We start from the raw sequence: 22,012 nt of genomic DNA, 5'->3' as shown, positions 1-22,012 counted from the left end.
ACTAAGTTTTTGTATGGCTACGCGTGGTCACTCACACAGTCACACTACAAACACGAACCATGAGGAAGCCACCCAGCAGGAAGCCGGGAACTCCAATCCACACTGACGCTAGTACAACCAAAGCTGCAGCGTGTGCATTCTCGCTTCTTGCAGATCTTGCTTGTCATATACTGTTATGTTAACTGCATGCTTCTTGTTGCTTTGCAGCTGAAGAAATCACCGCAACCGCTGAGCTGAGCCATGGGGGTCCCTGGAGGTGGTAGTAGCTGGGGCAGGGTGGTCGCTGCTGCTGCCTTGCTCTTGGTTCAGCTATGTGGCTGCGTTGCTCCGGTGGCAATGGCGGCCGCGGCCGCCGGAGGCGGCAAAAGGGGGCCGGGCGCCAAGTACAAGGACCCAAAGCAGCCGCTGAACACGCGGGTGGACGACCTGCTGCGGCGGATGACGCTCGCCGAGAAGATTGGGCAGATGTCCCAGATCGACCAGGAGAACGCCACCGCCGACGTCATCAGCAACTACTTCATAGGTGCGTAGCATAGCTCCTAGGAATTCTCGAAATCCTTTAAACCTTTGCCAGTAAGCACATCACGGCTCTGCAGGGAGCGTGCTGAGGGGCGGAGGCAACGTGCCGGCGGCGGACGCGCCGCCTGAGGCGTGGGTGAAGATGGTGGAGGGGATACAGCGCGCAGCTTTGTCGACGCGCCTCGGGATCCCGGTGATGTTCGGCATCGACGCCGTCCACGGCCACGGCTACGTCTACAAGGCCACCGTCTTCCCGCACAACGTCGGCCTCGGCTGCACCAGGTAACCATCCAAAATTGACCCTCCCGATCCGAGTCTTTGTATACCACAAATTAATCGAATCGCTGCTCATTCAGATCGAAGATCTGAAGTGTGTCCACGTGCCGATGCTTTTGGCATCAATGAGGATTTGTCCTTTTGCCTGTCTCCATCGATAATTGATACTACTTGTTGTTATGATACTATACTTTTCCAGTCTGTAAATACTTGTTGTTTAGGACAATAATACGGTCTACAAAATACGATTTGACTAGTATTTTCTGTCATATTTTTTTTATAAAATCAACATGTATGGTATTACAAAAATACACTTTTTAAGATAACCCTATGCAAATGACTGGAGTTTTTTTAAAAGTAAATATTTTAAAATTACTGGTTGTAGCCAAATGTTAATAGTTTGACCAAATCATTGTCCAAAACGAGCTAATGGTATTTGGAAACTATAGAGAGAGTACTATATCTTCATATGTATATAAACTAGCTAGCTTGTTCTATTATCATCCTATATAGAGGGAGAACTAAATGCATGGTTGTTCTATTATCATAGAAATTTAATGGGCCATGAAAAAGAATTTTGACGGTGATGTGTGGCGACCTTTTTATTTATCAATATCAAGCATTGTTTAATTGCTGGTTCAGAGACCCTGAGCTCGCAAAGAAGATTGGAGCCGCAGTTGCATTGGAGGTCAGGGCCACCGGAATCCCCTTCATCTTCGCTCCATGCCTGGCGGTGTGTAGTCATGATCATGCTAATATTAAGCCTCCTAATTTCACAAAGTATACAATTAACTTGCGCCCAACCAATACACTTATGATTTCTTGATTGATTTTTGTGTAGGTGTGCAGAGACCCTCGGTGGGGTCGGTGCTACGAGAGTTTTAGCGAGGACCCCAAGCTGGTGCAGCAGATGGCCTCCATCATCTCCGGCTTCCAAGGAGAAATCCCAACGGGCGGCTGGCGAGGAGCCCCGTTCATCGCCAGCCAGCACAATGTGGCTGCATGCGCCAAGCACTACGTCGGCGATGGCGGCACGGCAAGCGGGATCAACGAGAACAACACGGTGGCCACCTTCCATGAGTTGCTCGGCATCCACATGCCACCCTACTACAATGCCATCATCCAAGGCGTCTCCACCATCATGGTCTCGTACTCGAGCTGGAACGGGATCAAGATGCACGCCAATCGCTTCCTCGTCACTGATTTCCTGAAAAACAAGCTTCGATTCAGGGTATGTTAACCATTTGGCACCATTTTGTTGCAAGCTAGCAAGAGGCTCAAATTAATTACTTCGATGATGGTGAATTTAATTGGCACATGAAAAGCTAGTTGCTGGTATGACTAGCTAGTACTATGTTTCTTATGTTCCTACACTGGATTATGAACAGATTAAAACACTTTAAAGGTAGCAAAACTGGGTATAATCTAGATCCATCTATTCCAAGATTTATTTAATTTTAACAAAGTTTGTACAAAAATGCGCCACCTTCAACAACATTAAATCATTTTAATTAAATTCACCATGAAATATGTCTTGATAGCTAGTGCATCAAAATAAATTTTGTCAAAGTTAAAGAATTTTGACTCAAAACAAAACTAAAACGACCTACATTTCGAAATGGATTGAAAAAGATGGAGTAGGTTGGCTTTAAATTTTTTTTTCTCACTTTTATGTTTCAGGGTTTTGTAATCTCGGATTGGCTAGGACTTGATAGGATCACAAGCCCAGAACATGCTGACTACCCTCTCTCCATCAAGCTGGGTATCCTTGCTGGCATTGACATGGTAAGGAGCACCTCCAGTCCCTACTGGCCGTTCTCTTATTGGAGTTGGAGATGGTTAGGCAAGGTATATATAGTTTGGTTAACCATGAGTCACGAATGTCCCAGGTCATGATTCCGTATCAGTACGTGGAGTTCAGGGACGATCTCATGACGCTGGTGCAAAACGGGACCATCCCGATGAGCCGGATCGACGACGCCGTCCGCCGGATCCTCCGCGTCAAGTTCACCCTGGGCCTCTTCGAGAACCCCTACGCCGACACGAGCCTCGTCGGCGAGCTCGGGAAGCAGGAGCACCGCGACCTGGCGCGCGAGGCCGTGCGCAGGTCCCTCGTCCTCCTCAAGAACGGCAAGCCCGGCGAAAAACCGCTCTTGCCGCTGCCCAAGAAGGCCCACGGCGGCAGCATCCTCGTCGCCGGCAGCCACGCCGACGATCTCGGCAGCCAGTGCGGCGGCTGGACCATCAAATGGCAAGGCATGACGGGGAACAACCTCACCGCCGGGACCACCATCCTCGACGGCATAAAGAGCGCCGTCGTGCCTGGCACGGATGTTGTCTTCTCCGAGAACCCCGACGCCGGCCTCATCCAGCAGAACAGGGGTCGGTTCGACTACGCTATCGTTGTCGTCGGCGAGCATCCCTACGCCGAGACGTCAGGCGACAACCTGAACCTGACCATCCCGGCGCCCGGGCCGGCCATCATCCAGAACGTCTGCGGCAGCATCAAGTGCGTCGTCGTGCTCGTCTCCGGGCGGCCGCTGGTGGTCGAGCCGTACATCGGCATCATCGACGCGCTGGTGGCGGCGTGGCTGCCGGGGACGGAGGGGAAGGGCATAAGCGACGTGCTGTTCGGTGACTACGGGTTCACCGGGAAGCTGTCGAGGACGTGGTTCCGGTCAGTGGATCAGCTGCCTATGAACGTTGGCGACGCGCACTACGATCCATTGTTCCCGTTTGGTTTTGGGCTTGAGACAAAGCCGTCGACATATTAGAGGGTGTTTTGGAGCTGCGGTATCTCATTGGAAGTATTGGAAATTTAGTTCAAATTTGAGCTAAATTCTTAGACTTTCCTGTAAAATCCGAACAGACCCTTAATGATGAGAATAGACTCGTTGGTTAATTGGTTCTGGATTTTTTATGTTTAGTTGAACTATGAATTCATAGTGATACAAACATAATAAGCTTACGAATACTGTAATAGTCTCCCTTTATAGAGTGAACGAGGTTGGAGGTTGGTGCAGGGCGGTACGCAATTGACAATAAGATGTGACTTTGCACTAGGAAAGCCTAAGCTAGTATGACAATAAGTGGTTTCCAAATAGAATATCTTTGAAAAAAATTTTGACATTTGTTTTAGGAAACATTTTTTTGTAAAAACATTTCATAGAAAAGCTTTTTATTTTCTTGAAAAGCTTTTTCTTAAAAGATATTTTCTAGAAAAAATTTTCCTTGAAAATGATTCTGTGAAGTTTTCTGAATTAGTTGTTTAGGTTTTGTTATCCCTCGTCCTTGAGATGTTCAAAAGGAAATAGTTGGTTTACTCTATTTTTTGTCATTTCTTGATGGAGGGACCATAAGCGAGCCTGCTAGCAACCTTGCATTAATTTATAAGCTTCATGACTAGCACCGACAACAAATATAAGATACAGAAGCATGAACGTTTGAGCTGAACCCAACAGAAGCTCAAAATTGACTGCTAAGATGGTTTTGAAACAAATTAATCGATGTTGTCAATCAGCGGTACAATATAATTACAATCACACTTTAGTGATTATCTTTGATAAGGTTGCTATATATGGCCGACTCACTCGCATGTTGAAGCAGGAAGGGGCATGGCACACGTGTCATGCTGGCAGCTGCAGCCTGCAGAGAAGTGGCCGGTCAAACGTTTCCTGAGGCCATTCTCAATGGCCAGTTTCATCGCACAATTACCAAAACTGCCAGATCATCTAGAGTGCAATGAAATCATGAATGAAACATCCTCTACAATACAAAGTTTCATTTCATTCCTAGACTACCCATAACATTTAATTCATGAATGATGTGGAAGCATATAATTGGATATGGAATGGGATGAAATGAAACTCCATCTCTCAATAGATACATAGAAGAGTTTCATTATTTTGGTAATTGTGTGAACTAAGTTTCATCCCATAAAACTCATTTCATCTCTCTCCATAACTCCAACATCATGTCACCATATTCGCTTACGTGGCGTATGGAGAATGAAACTCCCGTTGAGAGTGGTCCTGAGAAGCACGGTCTCTAACGGCTCAATCATGCAAAGGCTCTCACTCCAAGCAGCAAATTTATCCATTCATTTTGTCTTCCAAACTCCTAGGTAATTTAAACTGCAAATTGGCCAACGTGTTCAGTGAAGCTCGTAAAGTTTTTATACGGCCACTAGATCACACTAATCAAGCCAATAAATATGCATACACAGAGGGACCAGCCAAGAACAACTCCATTTCAGACAGTAGTGTGGTGACAGCGAGCTTGTGTCTGAATCTGACACAGCTCAAGCTCAAGCAGTTAGACACTGCGTCAGTGGTAAACTGCTAGCTTCTCTCTCTTTGGTTCTTCACTATGAGATTGGTTCTGCTTGTGCAAATAATCTCCTCTCTTGCTTCTGATACAGTAATTAACAATGTAGTTGGAAGTTGGAACAGATTAAGGCCAGCGCCGATCATTTGACAGCCGGAGAGCTTGCGAGCTGCATTGAGCTGCTGGCCCATAGGCAGCCATGGTGGTGAAGAAGAGCCGCAGCCGCAGCTGGGCCGGTGTTGCGGCGCCGTTGATCTTGTGGTACTTCGCTTGTGTCGTCGTTGCAGCGGCGGCAATGGCGTCCGGCGGCGGCGGCGGAGGGGAGCACCGGTACGGCGCCGCCGCCAGGTACAAGGACCCGAAGCAGCCGTTGAACACGCGGATCAACGACCTGCTGCGGCGGATGACCCTCGCGGAGAAGATCGGCCAGATGTCACAGATCGAGCGGGAGAACGCCACCGCCGACGTCATGCGGAACTACTTCATAGGTACGTATGTGTTCATGCCGATACCGTGTACATAAGTTCAGCATACAGCCATGATGTTGTTATTTCATAGGTTTCACATAGTAGCATTTAATTCTAATTGCCTTATCCATCTGCTTTGTCCAATCTAATCGCTAATGAGATTTGTCTTTGTTTATTTCTCTACGTACAAATTTCTCTATTTACAAATTTTCTGAGTAAATTCAAATTTGTAATGTATTTTGGGTATTGTGTTATAAGTCACCCGACAAAATTTGAACTCAAAACCCAACTTATACATGAAGAAATATAAAAGACAAATTTCATTAGGGTAGATTGGGCCAACTAAAATAGTTGAGGAGAATAAATTAAACCTAAATTTTTATATGAGGTTAAACGGAAGTGGATAGGTGAGGGAGTAAAATGGATTTTTTTTCTAATTTTAAGGTTCATGGAGCACATCTAGTCTCGTCTAGATGAAGCTGCTTCTTCTCTCTATTTATCTAAGCTTAATGTAAATCCGAATATAAGCATACTAACTAGTGAGAACGAAACTTCATTACAGATAGACAGATGTTTAAACGGATAAAGTGAACCACTGAATGTAGTAAAATAGACCTGTCAGTTTTAAGCATCGAGACGTTAAAATCGAGAGGTCAACAGAAACAGAAAAACGCATGCTGCTGTTATCAACGACGCATCGATCATCTCTGCATGCGTGCAGGGAGCGTGCTGAGCGGGGGCGGCAGCGTCCCGTCTCCCAACGCAGCGCCGGCGGAGTGGGTGCGGATGGTCAACGAGATCCAACGGGGTGCGCTGTCCTCGCGCCTCGGGATCCCCATGCTCTACGGCATCGACGCCGTCCACGGCCACAACAACGTCTACAGGGCCACTATCTTCCCCCACAATATCGGCCTTGGTTGCACCAGGTGAATTGCTCGCGGTCCTTCACTACTCTTTTCTACTGGGTCCATTTGGAATATTGCAAGACGTTTTTCCTTTAGTTAGGACAAGATTTCGACCAACAATTACTCCATATAATACTATTTTTATATTTATGTGATATAAAACTACTGATTATGTATAGGAAAGCATTTTTTGAATATTAATCTAATTACATTAACTTTGTGGGACAGATGGGTTTGCTTCAACTACATGATAGTAACGCACACATTATTTTTAGTCAGTGTAACTAGTACTATCAATAAGTAGTTAAGGACGGACCGAGAGAATGGGTTCCATAGAAACTTTATGAAATCACCAAGAACAAGATAGCTAGACGATATGCAATTCTGAAATGACAATTTGAATATACCACTTGGAGAAAATTTGAAGAAAGGTTATTAAATGTACCAAGACGGCAACTCGATCAACTTGGCCCACTTGGTTGTAATTTAACCTGTACTTTATAGGTCGTTTGAATTAGCCGCAAATCTCTAGTAGTACTGCATGATAACCAAATAAATTCGCACGTGACCCTCACAGTTCAGTAAATTAAACAGTGCGATTTCAAATGGAGAGCTAGCGGGAATCAATAGCTTAAATTTTTCCCGATGGCAAATTAAAATTTGAGTGAATCTTATAAGTAGTCTCTAACCTTCTCCCGTGTACTTATCAAGATCCGTAAACTCTCAAGTTGCACATGGTCACTCGAAGTTGTTAGACTTATCCTATCCCCATTTTGAACTTTGACGTATATGAGATCAACATCCAACAACTAAAGTAGAGCAATACAAATGATCACCGATAAAGTTTAACAGACATAAATCCAACTTGATTATGTTCTACTAGCAAATGTTAGCAGTAATACTGTAAATATATCATGAACTAATAAGATTTACCAATGTTGTGAATCAATTTCATTCTATAGAGATCCAGAGCTAGTGCAGAAGATTGGAGCAGCGGTTGCTCTTGAGGTCCGGGCCACTGGAATCCCATATGTCTTCGCGCCATGTATTGCGGTAATTAACCAAGCCTGCATCCTTAACATCACCTTTATTTACTTGAACACAATCATATTCATATGCCGTTTAAGCTAGGTAGAAGCTTAATTATTTGTAGACAAGATTACTTGTAGAAATTTGACAGAAACAATGTCTAATTCCTTCAAAATTAGGGTGGTGGGGGGGGGGGGGACCCATCATTCCTAATAATGCACATATAGGACCAAAAATCTAATGCTCTGAATCTCTGATTATCACTAATTTTGAATATAGGTGTGTAGAGACCCAAGGTGGGGCCGATGCTATGAGAGCTTCAGCGAGGACCCCAAGCTCGTGCAGCAGATGACATCCATCATATCAGGCTTCCAAGGAGAGATTCCGGCGAACGGACGCCTTGGAGCTCCTTTCGTCTCCGGGCAGCGCAATGTCGCGGCATGTGCGAAGCACTACGTCGGCGATGGCGGCACGACCAATGGCATCAACGAGAACAACACGGTGGCCACCTTCCACGAGCTGCTCAGCATCCACATGCCGCCCTACTACAACGCCGTCATCCGTGGTGTTTCCACTGTCATGGTCTCGTTCTCCAGCCTCAATGGGGTCAAGATGCACGCCAACCGTCCTTTCGTCACCGACTTCCTCAAAACGAAACTCCGGTTCAGGGTTTGTTGCTGTCATTACAATTTACCTTTTGTTAAATGTTCCATTAATTCCATATACCCTCCATGATGAACAAAAAAGACTCTTATTGAACATGGCAATATTACATCGATCTCAATTGACATCAATGTATAATGGACATCTCTAGAATTACAATGCTTATCTCCATTTTAGGGTTTTGTAATCTCCGACTACGAAGGGATCGATAGGTTGACGACCCCTCAACATGCAGACTACGTGTTGTCCGTCAAGCTGGGGATCCTAGCCGGCATCGACATGGTATAACCTAGTTGAACACTACTACATTGAAAAATGCAAAATCATGTGTACATGTGAATATATGATCACATGACTTATCTCAATCGTTGATTTCTCTCCATTCAATCGTCCGATGTACTTCTCACCTACCCATGATCCATCTCACCATTAATTAAAAAAATAACTTGGATACTTTTTTTTAGAAAATGGAATTGTTTCCGTGACTGCACAAAACCAATCTTTTACAGAAGTTCAGCTTTAAAACTGATCTAATAAAAGTAAAGATAACAGTTCACAAAACAAAGGAAATAATCATAAGCAAAGGATTCTTACATGCATGTTGTGCATCGCAGGTGATGATCCCGTACAGGTACACGGAGTTCATCGACGACCTCACACTGCTGGTGCAGAACGGCACGATCCCGATGAGCCGCATCGACGACGCCGTCCGCCGTATCCTACGCGTCAAGTTCACGATGGGCCTCTTCGAGCACCCCTACGCGGACCCAAGCCTCACCGGCGAGCTCGGCAAGCAGGAGCACCGCGACCTGGCGCGCGAGGCCGTGCGCAAGTCCCTCGTCCTGCTCAAGAACGGCAAGCCCGGCGAGAAACCGCTGCTACCGTTGCCCAAGAAGGCCTACGGAGGCAGCATCCTCGTCGCCGGCAGCCATGCCGACGACCTCGGCAGCCAGTGCGGCGGCTGGACCATCACCTGGCAGGGCCTCACCGGGAACAACCTAACCGCGGGGACCACCATGCTCGACGGCATCAGGCGCGCCGTCGAGCCCGCCATAGACGTCGTCTACGCCAAGAACCCCGACGCCGGCTTCATGCAGCAGAACAAGGTCCGTTTTGACTACGCCATCGTCGTCGTCGGCGAGCCGCCGTACGCCGAGACGTTCGGCGACAACCTCAACCTCACCATCCCGGCGCCCGGGCCCGACGTCATCCGGAACGTGTGCGGCAGCATCAAGTGCGTCGTCGTGCTCGTCTCCGGGAGGCCGCTGGTGGTGGAGCCGTACATTGGAATCGTCGACGCGCTGGTGGCGGCGTGGCTGCCGGGGACGGAGGGGCAGGGCGTCGCCGACGTGCTGTTCGGCGACTACGGGTTCACCGGGAAGCTTTCGCGGACGTGGTTCCGGTCGGCGGAGCAGCTGCCGATGAACGCCGGCGACGCGCACTACGATCCCCTGTTCCCGTTCGGGTTCGGGCTCGAGACGCAGCCGTGGGCAGCTTATTAATTAGTTCTGCTGGAACATGCACTACCTCATTTGATTTGAATTTTGGTTAGGTAGTTCAGACCGTTTTAGTTGATCCTTGCAGTGGTATTTGAAACATTACTAAACTTTGAAATTTGAACATGTAGCTTCCTAGATCTCGATGTAAGTTGTTTGAAGCTAGCCTTGTTCTCGTCAGTGTTCCGCAGTTCTGTCTGACCCTGCACTGGTAATCCTGGGCTCCTGGCCCAACAGTTTCCTAGAGTGGCATGGCAAACGCAAAGCCCAACAAGGCACCAACCAACCAGCCCACTTAGGCCCTCCACAGCGTGTTCCTGAAGTGATGCCCAAAGAGGCACGCTGCAGCGGGTGATGCTAATTTCGAGCGACGTTTGAAAAATAGGGTGCCCGTTTAATAAAAAAAACATTTCGTTGGCCTGTCCATCTGCGATGGTGCGGAATCCGAAGCAAAGGAAGCTTGAGCATAGGACAGGCGGCAGATCGCCGGAGATGAAAGATAGCCAAGCATGAGGAGCTTCCGGGGGCGCCACCATGGAGAACCTCCATCTCCACGTGCTGCTGCGAGCGAGGAGGAAGCTGAAGAAATCGATCAGCGAAGACGAAGACGATGGCTCCAATCGACTCGAGCCTCGCTCCCCGGAACTCGGTTGCTAATTGCCATTTTTATAGGAGCTCGAACGAACCGCCGTGCTGATGGATGCTGCTGCTGCCATGCCGTGAAGCAAGCAAGCGCCATCCCACGCGCTTAATTAGCTCCGAGATCAGCGCCGCACTGGGGACCGCGGGGGAAACGGCGGGACTTGCTGCAGCCTTCCGCCTTCGAGGTGGTCCGGCGCGGTGCAGCTCCTCCCACCCTCCGTTGCTGGGCTGGCGACGCTGGTCACCACGGAACCTTTGCGTCGACCGGCCGGTTGCAGCGTCGTTCGAGGTCTCCGTGTGGATGCCGGCGCTGGATGATGTGTCGCGTGGGCGTTGCCGTCCAGGGCGCGGCCACCACCTGCCCACCAACCGTTCGACGGTATGCGTGAGCGGCACTGCCACGCCCGTGGCCCGTGCGCGACGACTGACGACGGCCGCTGTGCACTGCATGGCCACGGCATTAGGCGGCAGTGCGCGCGGCTCATATTGCCAGCCGCAGACAATGGTGATCACCGAGCGGCAGGAGACACGCCAATGCAATGCCACAATGCCATCGATGGGCCTTCGTCCCAGAGCTCCATGCAGACCATGGCTACGTCGCTCATGCGCCCGTGATCAGTATGGAGTACGGATCTCACCAATCCACGTTTCTGATAGTGTTGTTACGTGGGGGAGTACCATACTACCATTGATGTTTCCACCTCTGCTGCTGCAGGTGCATTGGAGCCGTAGCAGTGGTTTTCTGTACAAAAGTCTCCATAGGCTTCTTGCCTTCTTGTTGGTAAGCATCCTAACCTCTTCCCTCTCGCACATCTGCCCCCTCGCGGCCTCACCATGATTTCTGGATGATGCGGTTCGATATTTCTTGGGCCACCTTTTGTACATGTAGCTGCACATGAACTCCAGGCAGCCAGGCTAGCCGTTCGAGGTATCAAGGGACACCTCAATCAGTCGCTTTTGATTACTAAAGTTACAGTGCTCACTAGTATGCAACCGAATAATTTAGTGCTTTTTTAGTAATACATCCAATGCTCCGTTCATTTTGATAAGGTGAGCTGACTGAAAAGTAGCACTGATAGGAACAACTCCACTCTTCTTTCAAAATATCATCGGCAATCGATGAGACATGGTCTACGGATTGGAATATCGTCAACCCTCCATGGAGCGGATATCGTATCAGTATATCACGCTCTCTCATTCCTAGTTCCAAGTTGATGAATAGAGTGTGGATTCCAACAAAGAGGAAGTTCAAGGCCCCTAATCATAGAGTTTTTAATACAATGTGACAGTGCACTTCTTGTCTTTTCATCTGTTGCCGTGCATGTTCTTAAGGATATCACCTGCATGGCTACGATATGCATATAATACACAGGTGTGGGCTGTACCAGGTCTGAGCTTCTTCTTCTTCTACCAGGTTGCCTTCACCAAAAGAGGGCTGCCCGTAAGGCTCCAAATGTTCGGCAGGAAACAGCCAATAAAAGGCACATTGGTAGCATTTAGGTGTTTACTGCTTTTCCTGACAACACCTAGTTTTTTTATTTGTAAAAGAACAGACTACACTCCATACATGAGCCCAAGTATTGGAGGACTTGAGACTCATTATCATTATGGACGTACATACAAGGTACTTAAATTTTCTAGTAGTTAGATTACCGCATTCAACAGTTGACCAGATTCATGTTATCCATGGATCTTTATGCCTAGATGTTTGATTCCTAAATCTAATTCTTTTGAACTCTTTTACGAATACTACCTTATACTACTGTTCAAAAAGGACTCGCATGTAAGGATCCGACGGTTGAGATTAATTGTATACTACTAAAACCTTAAGCTGAACTGTAGTACAGGTAGTATGCATGAGTAGTATGGATAATATAGGGGTATGATTGGAAATATGTAAAATGGTATTGTTGGGAGATAGACGGGCGCCGCGTGCAGGCGGTGGCGATGGCCGAGCGGGAAAATGCCGTGCGGAAAATCCCCGAATAATATATATTGTGCTAATTATAATTTTACACATACTAAAAAATAGCTTATACTCTATACTACTACCTGGTAGTGCTGTGCACTGTAAAAAAAGCTCAATTCCTTTTGTTTGTTCCCCTTGCATTGAGTCATGCAATTTCGATGTGTTAGTTATTGCCTTATTGGTGATGGCCTTCTCAAATCTAATTGTGCCACGCCACCATTAGCCTTGTCACACCTTCCATCGACACCATTTCTTTTCATCTTTTTTTTTAAAAAAACACCCTTTTATTTTCACCAAAACTGTGGTGAGCAGAATTTCCTACATCTAGGTTAGCAACCGACACCAAATCAATCATTGTGTGCTTGGGACTGTTGAAGTATGAGTGAATTGCTGCCTTTGAGCAGCTTAAGCACATTAATTGGATCGTGTGGTGAGTGAAAACTGCAGTGCACGCTTTACAACATGCTGCCTGCTATGTTAGTCCCACCAACTCAATTGTAACCGCAGCCATACGTTTTCCCCAGGCAAGAGTTCAGATCTCAAAAGCATCTAACAGGTGAGGAATCAGGGCAGGAACCATGATGGCAGCTACTCACCCAGCGTTGTACTGTACTTGACATTTCAGTGTCTGTATGGGGTAGTCTTCAACGGGTCTCTGGCCTATAAAATACAGAAGAAGAACGGGGCTGTGTTGAAAAGAGCGAGCCTCTGGCGAAGTTTCAGTGGTAGGGGTAATACCAATTTGCCAGTATAGAATATGGAGCGGGCTCGTGAGGTGGGAGAGACTGGACAGGAAGCTCGCCATGGTGTGCTTCAGAGTGGCAGTGACACTGGAGATCACAAAGACAAAACTGTCGAGCTCGAAAAAGATGAGCAATTCCAGGGGCAGGTATATAATCACATTTGTCCATGTTTGCAGTTCTAATTCAGTCCCTTTTTTTTGTTTCTGCCCCAGCTAATTTTTGTTGGTGGTAACAGCCAAAATGGAGGAAGTTCTTGGCTCATGTTGGACCTGGAGCTCTTGTGGCCATTGGCTTCCTGGATCCTAGCAACTGTAAACTCTCATCCTTTCCTCAGAGCTGCATGATCTTTATTGTTGTGAATTTGTGATAGTGTTTCTTTAAGAAGAAATAGAAAGTAATTTTAGTGGTATTGTGTGGTTCTGAACTATGATTTGACAGTGGAAACTGACATGCAAGCTGGGGCTGACTTCAAATATGAGGTACTACATAGTTCTTCGCTTCTTTTTATGACTGACCCTTAAGTCCACCAATTAATTAGCAAATTGTAGTCAAGTTTTTGTGATCCAACCCATAAATATCTTAATGGAAAATTTCAATTGCAAAATTGATGCAAAAAGAGAAATTTCTGGAAAAGCTGAAAAGTAAGTGCAAAAGGAAAAGAAAAGAAAAAGATATTGTTGTCTGAAAAATTCTAGTTGAGGTTCCATTCAGTCCATTTTAGAATATAAAGTTTAAGTTTGATAGATCACTCATCAACTAACCTGTCAACATTCAGATTTTTTTTTTACTGACTTCGTAGCTAAATTAATATACTTTAGTTCTTGCTGAAAGTGCATTGTTTGCATATAATATTTCGCCTGAACTAAAAACATCTCTCTCTCTCTCTATCTATCTATCTCTCTCTCTCTCTCTCTCTATATATATATACTCTATGGCCGGCTATAGAATAGCCAACAATGTAGTCGACTTACTAGAATTGATATGTCTATTCTTGTATGTCGTAATTTACTATAAATCGGTTGTACCATAATTTGGACTACGAGTTACCACAATTATTTAGCGTCAAGATGCTTTTTTCAATGCTGCGCCCCAGACCTTAACTGACCAACATGGAGCAGAGTAGCAAACTTACTAGTCATTTTTCTTCCTTTTTAATCTTGAATACTTGTTGGTCATCTCACTCTGTAATGTAATTTTATTATAAATAGCTTCTTTGGGTGGTCTTAGTTGGAATGATCTTTGCACTTTTGATCCAAACACTAGCTGCCAACCTTGGAGTAAAGACAGGTACCTTTCACTTAACACCATGTTGGTCTCTGTATATCAAATCCTGCATGGGCACATAGCCTCATCAAATTCATGCTATTGGTCAACTTTGTATAGGGAGACATCTTGCTGAACTCTGCAGGGAAGAGTACCCACGTTACGTCAACATTTGCTTGTGGATCATCGCGGAGCTTGCAGTGATATCTGATGATATCCCTGAAGGTTGATCAATAGACTATTAGTTTTCTTTCTTTCTTTTTTGGATGTGCTCTGTTTGCCATTGAGTAACATATTGTTTCGCTACTGCAGTGTTGGGCACAGCCTTTGCATTCAATATACTGCTTAAGATTCCAGTGTGGGCTGGAGTTATCCTCACAGTATTCAGCACCCTCTTGCTCCTTGGGGTGCAGAGATTCGGGGTACACACACCCTACTGTTTTTTGGATATCTGCATGATTACCATAACATTCATAATGGTAATAACTTGTTGATGGCTTGGCCTAATTATGTGCACCACACAGGCCCGCAAATTGGAGTTCATTATAGCTGCTTTCATGTTCACCATGGCGGCTTGCTTCTTCGGAGAGTTGAGCTACCTGAGGCCATCCGCAAAAGAAGTCGTCAAGGGCATGTTTGTTCCCTCGCTCCAGGGAAAGGGCGCTGCTGCTAATGCAATTGCCCTATTTGGCGCTATCATCACACCGTAAGCAATTCTGTTACCCATCAAGCTGTGTGGTCACTAAGATTGTTTCACATTCGATCCATGTTCAAAACCTCAAACACGACAAACTTGTGACGGCCATACAGGTACAACTTGTTCTTGCACTCTGCCCTTGTCCTCTCAAGAAAGACGCCACGATCAGTTAAAAGCATCAGAGTAGGTTGCACTGACAAAATAATGCTGTCACGATTCCATGGTTGTTATCCTGCTGAATGGCTAATGGTTTGCTTTGGATAGGCTGCTTGCAGATACTTCCTTATTGAGTGTAGCCTTGCATTCATAGTGGCATTCCTAATCAATGTTTCGGTGGTCGTTGTCGCGGGAACCATCTGCAATGCAGACAATCTTTCTCCAACCGATTCAAACACGTGCAGTGACCTTACTCTGCAGTCCGCACCTATGTTGCTCAGGGTATGTTAGGTGATTTAGCACCTAAGAAGTGACCACTTTCAAAAATATTTATAGCATGTTGTCCTGTAATACAAACAGCTCTCATCTAGGACCACAGAAAATATAGATGAACTCACGCTCTTCGCTTCCTTTCAGAACGTTTTGGGGAGATCGAGCTCTGTGGTGTATGCTGTTGCACTGCTAGCTTCTGGGCAGAGCACAACGATTAGTTGCACATTCGCTGGGCAGGTTATCATGCAGGTGATCAATACTACTGAGAATACTCATCCAAGCGTCATCGAGTTCATAAAAATTGTTTGACCCAGCCAACACTGTCCATTCTCGAGCATTATTCAGTTAATACTGCGCTATCCTCATTTTATGATCTATTTTCAGGGGTTTCTGGACATGAAGATGAAGAACTGGGTACGGAACCTCATCACACGAGTCATCGCCATTGCCCCAAGCCTCATTGTCTCCATTGTCAGCGGTCCGTCTGGTGCTGGCAAGTTGATCATCTTCTCATCGGTAAGATGATCCCTCGACACAGTTTCAGCACTCGCTATTGGAAATCACCTGAGCAATAACTGGTACAAATTTTCTCTGCAGATGGTGCTGTCGTTTGAGATGCCGTTCGCGCTCATCCCTCTCCTCAAGTTCTGCAACAGCAGCAAGAAAGTAGGACCCCTCAAGGAATCCATCTACGTAAGCTTCCTTATACTGATATACCTGAAACTACTCACCAGTTCATTTGCCTGACCAGAAACAAAAACGATGAACAATTACGCCACCATCATAAACTGACGATCGAATCATGGATGCAGACGGTGGTGATCGCGTGGATCCTGAGCTTCGCGCTCATCGTGGTCAACACCTACTTCCTGGTGTGGACCTACGTGGACTGGCTGGTGCACAACCACCTTCCCAAGTACGCCAACGCGCTCGTCTCCATCGTCGTCTTCGCGCTCATGGCTGCCTACCTCGTCTTCGTCGTCTACCTGACGTTCAGGAGGGACACGGTGTCCACGTACGTGCCGGTGTCGGAGCGGGCGCAGGGGCAGGTGGAGGCCGGCGGCGCGCAGGCCGTGGCGTCCGCCGCCGACGCCGACCAGCCGGCGCCGTTCAGGAAGGACCTGGCTGATGCTTCCATGTAGACTGCCTATGCAGGTCTTGCTTCCATGCTGATGCTGCGTACTCGTTGTACTATATGTTATGGCTGATGTGTCCATTGCCGTCTATAGAGCTTGTGCTGTTGTGGTTAATTCTTTTTAATGACTGTGTTTTACTTTTATTTTGAGTGGAATGTAGCTTATCGCATCTTGCCATTGCTGATTTAGGCGGCCTTTTACTGTCATCAGAGTGCAAGCCATTTTAGAATGTCATGACATAAACTGTTTCTTAACCATTTAAGAATTTCACACTCGCGATAAGTCCGGTTTATATAAGAAAGAGTTAGACAAAAGAAATGAATGTTGTGGGCCTATTAAAGATGCCCTTTTATCAGGTGGGCCTTCTTTGTGTAGGCATGGCCACAGCCCATGTCTATTTCAAAAGAATCGAAAAGGGCCCCACTATACGTATGTACATCGTTCCCCCAGACGTCACCACAGCTAGCTGAACAGAGGCTGCAGATTTCGCAAGACAAGCCCAGCAGAAATCGCAAAAGGTTCCTTTACAACGTGATGAAATAACAGAATTAAGACCGAAATAGATCTTTACTCCAAACGAAGAGAAACAATCTCTTAGGCGATATTAAATAGACCAAAAATAAAAAAGTTAAAAAACAGGTATCATCATTGCCTGAATGCCTCGTATCATTATCAGTTCATCTACCATAACACACGACACCTCATTGTAGATGTGACCACTAGAGCAGCGGGAAAGGCAAGAAGCAATCCAACTCAACGGTTGACAGTTCTTTGTACCTCGGTGCAGTTTTTTATTACAAAAAGGGAAGAGGGGCATTCATAGGTGTAGCTTACAGCACCGGTCAACTTGAAACCAAAACCAAGAAAAATCACGGGTGGGTCGGGCAATTTGAAATGCCGCAAGGATTATCGTCGATCAAGCCTACAGGAAGTTTCTGATGTCCAACTTCTTGACATCAGGCATCTCCTCATCTTTAAACTCCTCCCTGGTCAAAAGTGTGACAGCATGAGCGTGATACAATCATGCAATATAAGAGATGCACAGACAACAAATATAAACGTGAGCATCTATTAACTCACTAGTAAGGTTAACCACAGTATAGCGAGAGTCACCTCTTTAGGTTTCTAAGCAATTAGTGATTTCAGTTAAGGGACACACCTCTTTAGTTGAGTCTCCATCGCTTCAATGCATTCCTTCTTAAGTTCCGTCAGCTCACTTTTGGCAATTTCCATTTCGAGCTCTTCCTCGATCTTGGGAAGATCTTCCTTCCGAATGCCAAGCCTATTTCAAGGTTCACAATGCAAAAGAACATGAGAATGACACTAATTATAATAAGTTAGACATGTAAAGGCGCACAACTCAATGCAAACAAAATGGTTTCCTAAATGGGCTTTTTGTTGCACTGGTAGGGGATCAGGCTTACTCGCTACATATTGGCAGGGATATTAGTCATTCTACCTTCCAATCCAAAGGGATTAGGCTTAATCTCTGCCTATCCAAAAGAAGCCCTACAGAATACCCGGATGCCTATAAATGGGCCATGCCATCATCAGCGTTATCTTTACAATACAGAATCAGACTATCCTGACAGATGAAATATACAATCTATGGATCATTCACAAGGGATCAATGTCATCCAATGTCTAGTAAAGCTATTCAGGTAATACTGCCTTGTTGTCAAGTATTCGATTGAGACTATACACGTCCCTCCAGTAATAACCATTAATAATGACAGATGCGTCCCTTGGGAGAGCAATCAATGAAAATCTCCACAACCCATTTAACCATATCGCTAACTAAAAACAAGCTATTGAGATGAAGATACAGATATTTGGCATACTTTTTGTTAATCTTGTCAAACTCTGCCAAGAGGGTGGCCATGTTCTTCTTGTCACTCCTCAATAGTGGCTTCTTAATGTCCTTCTCGATCTTCTCGAGAGCTTCCATCATCAAAGGCTCAATGCCAAGATGATCTATAAGGCCACTCCTGTATCACAGAACACAATGAGAAACTGTAATATTTTCCATATTCAAGATGTATGAGGCCTGTCTGGATTCCAAAAATGTATATAAAGGTGAAAAAAATACACACTAAGGTTTTACATGAGGAACATGCAAGATTTTCAATGTTCGAGAAAACGTAATTAAACGCACGCCTAATCGCGCTTAAGCGTGATGCGGAGGCCTAGCACGTCGTTTAGGCCCTAGGCGCCCAATAAATAGTCCGAGTGCCGGCGGGCAGGCCGGAGGACGGGAAAAAAGCACGTGGGAGAACAGGTGGGAGGATAGGAAGGGAAGGGAAGGAGGCAGAGGGGTGCGAGACGGCCTATGCCGGAGATGAAGCAGCCATGGCGCCGGCCGTGCCATTGGAGCGACATTTGTATCAATGGAGATGGTTCCAGGTGAAATCGAGGACACCAGAGTGAAGAGGAGGTCGCTGGCTGTCAATTTTACTTATCTCTTATGCGAGATGGTGCTCGGCGGCGAGCAATCGGCGGCGACGCGGCGCTGTCCTGCGAGGAGAGTGGAGTGGCGAGGAAGAGAGGAAGAGTTGCGGCGGCGGGTGGAATTGAGGGGGTACGTGTGGGAGCAGCTGGATTGAAGGGGTAACTAGGTCAAGTGGTGGGCTGGCTGGGCCAGGAAACAGCAGGCCGGTGGCCCATATGTGCCTAATCTCCTTCATTTTTTCTTTTCCTTTTACCTTCTCTATTAAACCAGTGAATCTATTAAGAATCTGGGACCGGCCACATATATGTTGATCTGGATAGTTAGACAATAATAAATGATTGCACAACATAATATGTTACATGAATTTCTATTTTTTTCACTTATAAATCCAAAAATTAATATATATTATGGAAAATAATAATAAATTCACAAACGATTAATCACGTTTAATCTACGTTTACTCAGCCTAGGCGCTAATCAGTGGCCTAGCGCCTAGCGTTTTATTGAACCTTGAAGATTTTACACAGAAATCAAGCAGCCAAATTCAACAGGAAATAAAGGAAGCTTATGTGATAATGGCAATAGACGTACTTTACTCTGATCTCCTGGAGAGTGTTCAGGTAAGTCCGTGCATCAGGGATGCCCTTGGTAAAGGTCTCAATAGTATATTTGATTCTTTGAGAATCAGAGAGAAGATCTGCCCTGCATTTACATAACAGTAGCATAATCAGATGACCAGGCCAGTAACAATGAGATTTATTGAATTTACACAAAACAAAAGTGAATCAAAGAAATGAATGCTTTGTGGAGGATAGGATTCCATTCACAAATGTGAATTCAAACTGATTAGATATAGAATGACAAAACAACATCAACATTATAGCACATGCATGGCAAAATCTATTACAGTAAGTAATCCTGAATTAAAGAGTTATGCTTCTCTGGTATTCATGGTTGTGCCTTATTGTGTTTAAACAGGAATTAGCATTGCCAGCTCTCATCACACTCAGAAAATTTTGGACGAGCAAAGACAATTGAAAGAAATACAGTGGAAAGCAAATGGCCACAAATTGTCTTACTTTTCCCTTACAGTCTTCATAACTTGAGCATAACGAGAAACTGCCGCTGGGTCATCTGGATCAATAGTGATCTTTTCCTTTTTAAGGACACCAAGTGCGGTCTCAAACTTCTTCTTTACCTCAAAGAATATGCCCTTCAGGAGATCTTGATGGCAAAAAGAGTCAAGTTAGTACTAACAACTGTAAGGAATCCGGAATGCATAAAAAGCAGTCTCTACATAACTAATTACAAAAACATGCAAGATAAACTTTAATCTAACAAAATCCAACATAAATTCAAAATGGCAAAACGTGCAGCATCTTCACGCCAAGGCATGAATTGAACAGTCGATCATTAAAAGACACAGCTTAAATGAGTCAGAAAACTTCAAGAAAGTGCTGTAAACACCATAGGTATATAGTTTAAAGTTAAAACTTGTCATTATATGCTCTGTTCAAAGACATAGCTCAAAAGAAATTCCTATGATGCAGATTGCGGCACCACCATGTGTGACCACTGCTCGTCATACAGGAACATCATACATTGCAGTGCCAATATGATACATGGTATGAAAATCTAGTATCTTACAAACAGGAGTTCAAGAAGGAACGATTTTGTGACTTTATCCAGAAGTGAGAATTACATGTCCATTAAGCGTTAGTGTTCAGTTACTTCAAAATAGTGATGACCAAAGCAGTTTTTCAAACAATAAAAGCACACAAAATAAAAATATCAGAAGCTTACCATCCCCATTGATGGGAGGACGATCAGCTGGAGCTGCATCTTTGGCAAAGGAACGAACTTGAGTGGCACCTCCATTCACCAAAGCCGTTTGAGCCGAATATAGCTGCAGGTGCAGGAGCATCACCAAATGAACTTTATAGCGTAAACACAGCAATAAGTATAGAATGTCAAGCGCAGATAACAGAATATGCTGATGCTAAACAACCCCACACTGAAATCCCATTAACCATGGGCACATTCACGTAAAGTAAACTAATGGCTCCTTTCTCTCATGCTTGCATTTAATAAGACAGCAATGACCAACTAGAACAGCACCTAGACCTAGGATGGATCAAACCATGTGCAATCACCAATAGAAGTTAACTCACTGGTATGTTTTATTGCATTGATGTCAATTCCAAAATACACCAGCATACTAGATACAGCGCTCAAAGGCAATAGAAATGAGGACAAACTACATGAACAAGGAACATTGTTTCCTGAGGGGTTTGGCAATGCCCAGAGCTAGTATGTCCATTGGTGCAAACATGGTTATCTACCAAATAGTCAAAATGGAAAACTGTTTTCGGACTTGAAAGGATCTGGAGCTGTTGCAAGATACATCATCGTCTCGTCTGGCTGCCCCCTCCTGACCTCCAATTCCCAATCTAGCGAACAACCTCAAAAACATCCCCTCCTAATCGAAACAATCCCGCCACACTCCAACCGCTCAGTCAATGCGATATACTACGAAGCAGGAAAAACGAATCGGACCCGAACATCCGCCACCATTGCGATTGATGCTCCCGGAGAAATTCTACAGGAAAACCACAGATCCCACGCGAATCACCCGGTCACGCCGAGGCAGACGGCGCCGGATCAGATCTACCGAGTAACTAGGGTTCCGACTTCCCGTTCCTCCCCCGGGACGCGACGCAGGAGGCCAAGGGGGGGAGCCAGCGAACGAACCTGACGGGACCGCGAGACCATGCGAGCGGCCAGCGCCATGGCTGATGCGGCGGGACGGCGCTAGGGCAGGAGCCTCCGCTTCTCTTCGATCTCCGCGAGAGCGAGGGGGAGAGCGAGAGATGGGGATGGGAGGAGGAGAAATGGGGGCGGCGCTAGCGCTGCGCTTTGTGGCAGCTCCCCCGCCGCTCTCCGCCGTCCGTTCCGACCGGACCCCGCGTGGCCCTTGCACGGATCTCAAAGCGCGCGTAGATC

The 22,012-nt window shown here is 45.8% G+C and overlaps 4 protein-coding genes across 7 annotated transcripts; 3 read left to right on the top strand and 1 right to left on the bottom strand.

The window, feature by feature from the left end:
• Positions 1–7: 7 nt before the first annotated feature.
• Positions 8–3,708, top strand: LOC117842047 (uncharacterized). Of its 2 annotated transcripts, XM_034722387.2 has the most exons (7): positions 30–130; positions 208–523; positions 597–801; positions 1,438–1,528; positions 1,637–2,026; positions 2,476–2,580; positions 2,685–3,708. In XM_034722387.2, exons 2-7 carry the CDS (start codon positions 241–243, stop codon positions 3,567–3,569), a joined length of 1,959 nt encoding a protein of 652 aa, XP_034578278.1. In that variant the 5' UTR covers positions 30–130; positions 208–240; the 3' UTR covers positions 3,570–3,708. The 2 variants fall into 2 exon arrangements, with proteins under 2 accessions (XP_072146962.1, XP_034578278.1); XM_072290861.1 differs by having other exon boundaries at positions 8–523.
• Positions 3,709–4,884: 1,176 nt separating this feature from the next.
• LOC117842025 (uncharacterized) lies at positions 4,885–9,871 on the top strand. Of its 3 annotated transcripts, none has more exons than XM_034722377.2 (7): positions 4,885–5,127; positions 5,247–5,609; positions 6,310–6,514; positions 7,456–7,546; positions 7,802–8,191; positions 8,363–8,467; positions 8,800–9,871. In XM_034722377.2, the coding sequence occupies exons 2-7, from the start codon at positions 5,321–5,323 to the stop codon at positions 9,685–9,687; spliced, it is 1,968 nt and encodes a 655-aa protein (XP_034578268.1). In that variant the 5' UTR covers positions 4,885–5,127; positions 5,247–5,320; the 3' UTR covers positions 9,688–9,871. The 3 variants fall into 3 exon arrangements, with proteins under 3 accessions (XP_034578268.1, XP_034578260.1, XP_034578251.1); XM_034722369.2 differs by having other exon boundaries at positions 4,886–5,127; positions 5,231–5,609; XM_034722360.2 differs by having other exon boundaries at positions 4,886–5,127; positions 5,216–5,609.
• Positions 9,872–12,841: 2,970 nt separating this feature from the next.
• Positions 12,842–16,830, top strand: LOC117852906 (metal transporter NRAT1). Its single transcript, XM_034735215.2, has 13 exons — positions 12,842–13,181; positions 13,271–13,346; positions 13,474–13,514; positions 14,244–14,322; positions 14,419–14,523; positions 14,611–14,720; positions 14,823–15,004; positions 15,109–15,178; positions 15,260–15,433; positions 15,569–15,673; positions 15,809–15,940; positions 16,022–16,117; positions 16,237–16,830. The coding sequence occupies exons 1-13, from the start codon at positions 13,050–13,052 to the stop codon at positions 16,564–16,566; spliced, it is 1,632 nt and encodes a 543-aa protein (XP_034591106.1). The 5' UTR covers positions 12,842–13,049; the 3' UTR covers positions 16,567–16,830.
• Positions 16,831–17,180: 350 nt separating this feature from the next.
• Positions 17,181–21,919, bottom strand: LOC117852932 (probable ATP synthase 24 kDa subunit, mitochondrial). The gene is made up of 7 exons (XM_034735244.2): positions 21,761–21,919; positions 20,813–20,915; positions 20,089–20,233; positions 19,601–19,711; positions 18,402–18,548; positions 17,720–17,842; positions 17,181–17,546 (listed from the first exon to the last, which is right to left on the bottom strand). Exons 1-7 carry the CDS (start codon positions 21,797–21,799, stop codon positions 17,483–17,485), a joined length of 732 nt encoding a protein of 243 aa, XP_034591135.1. The 5' UTR covers positions 21,800–21,919; the 3' UTR covers positions 17,181–17,482.
• Positions 21,920–22,012: the final 93 nt, after the last annotated feature.

This window comes from Setaria viridis, chromosome 1, assembly GCF_005286985.2.
Source record: "Setaria viridis chromosome 1, Setaria_viridis_v4.0, whole genome shotgun sequence".
Taxonomy (NCBI): Eukaryota; Viridiplantae; Streptophyta; class Magnoliopsida; order Poales; family Poaceae; genus Setaria; species Setaria viridis.
Note: the sequence above shows the minus strand (reverse complement) of the source record. Positions and strands in the feature narration are given on the sequence as shown.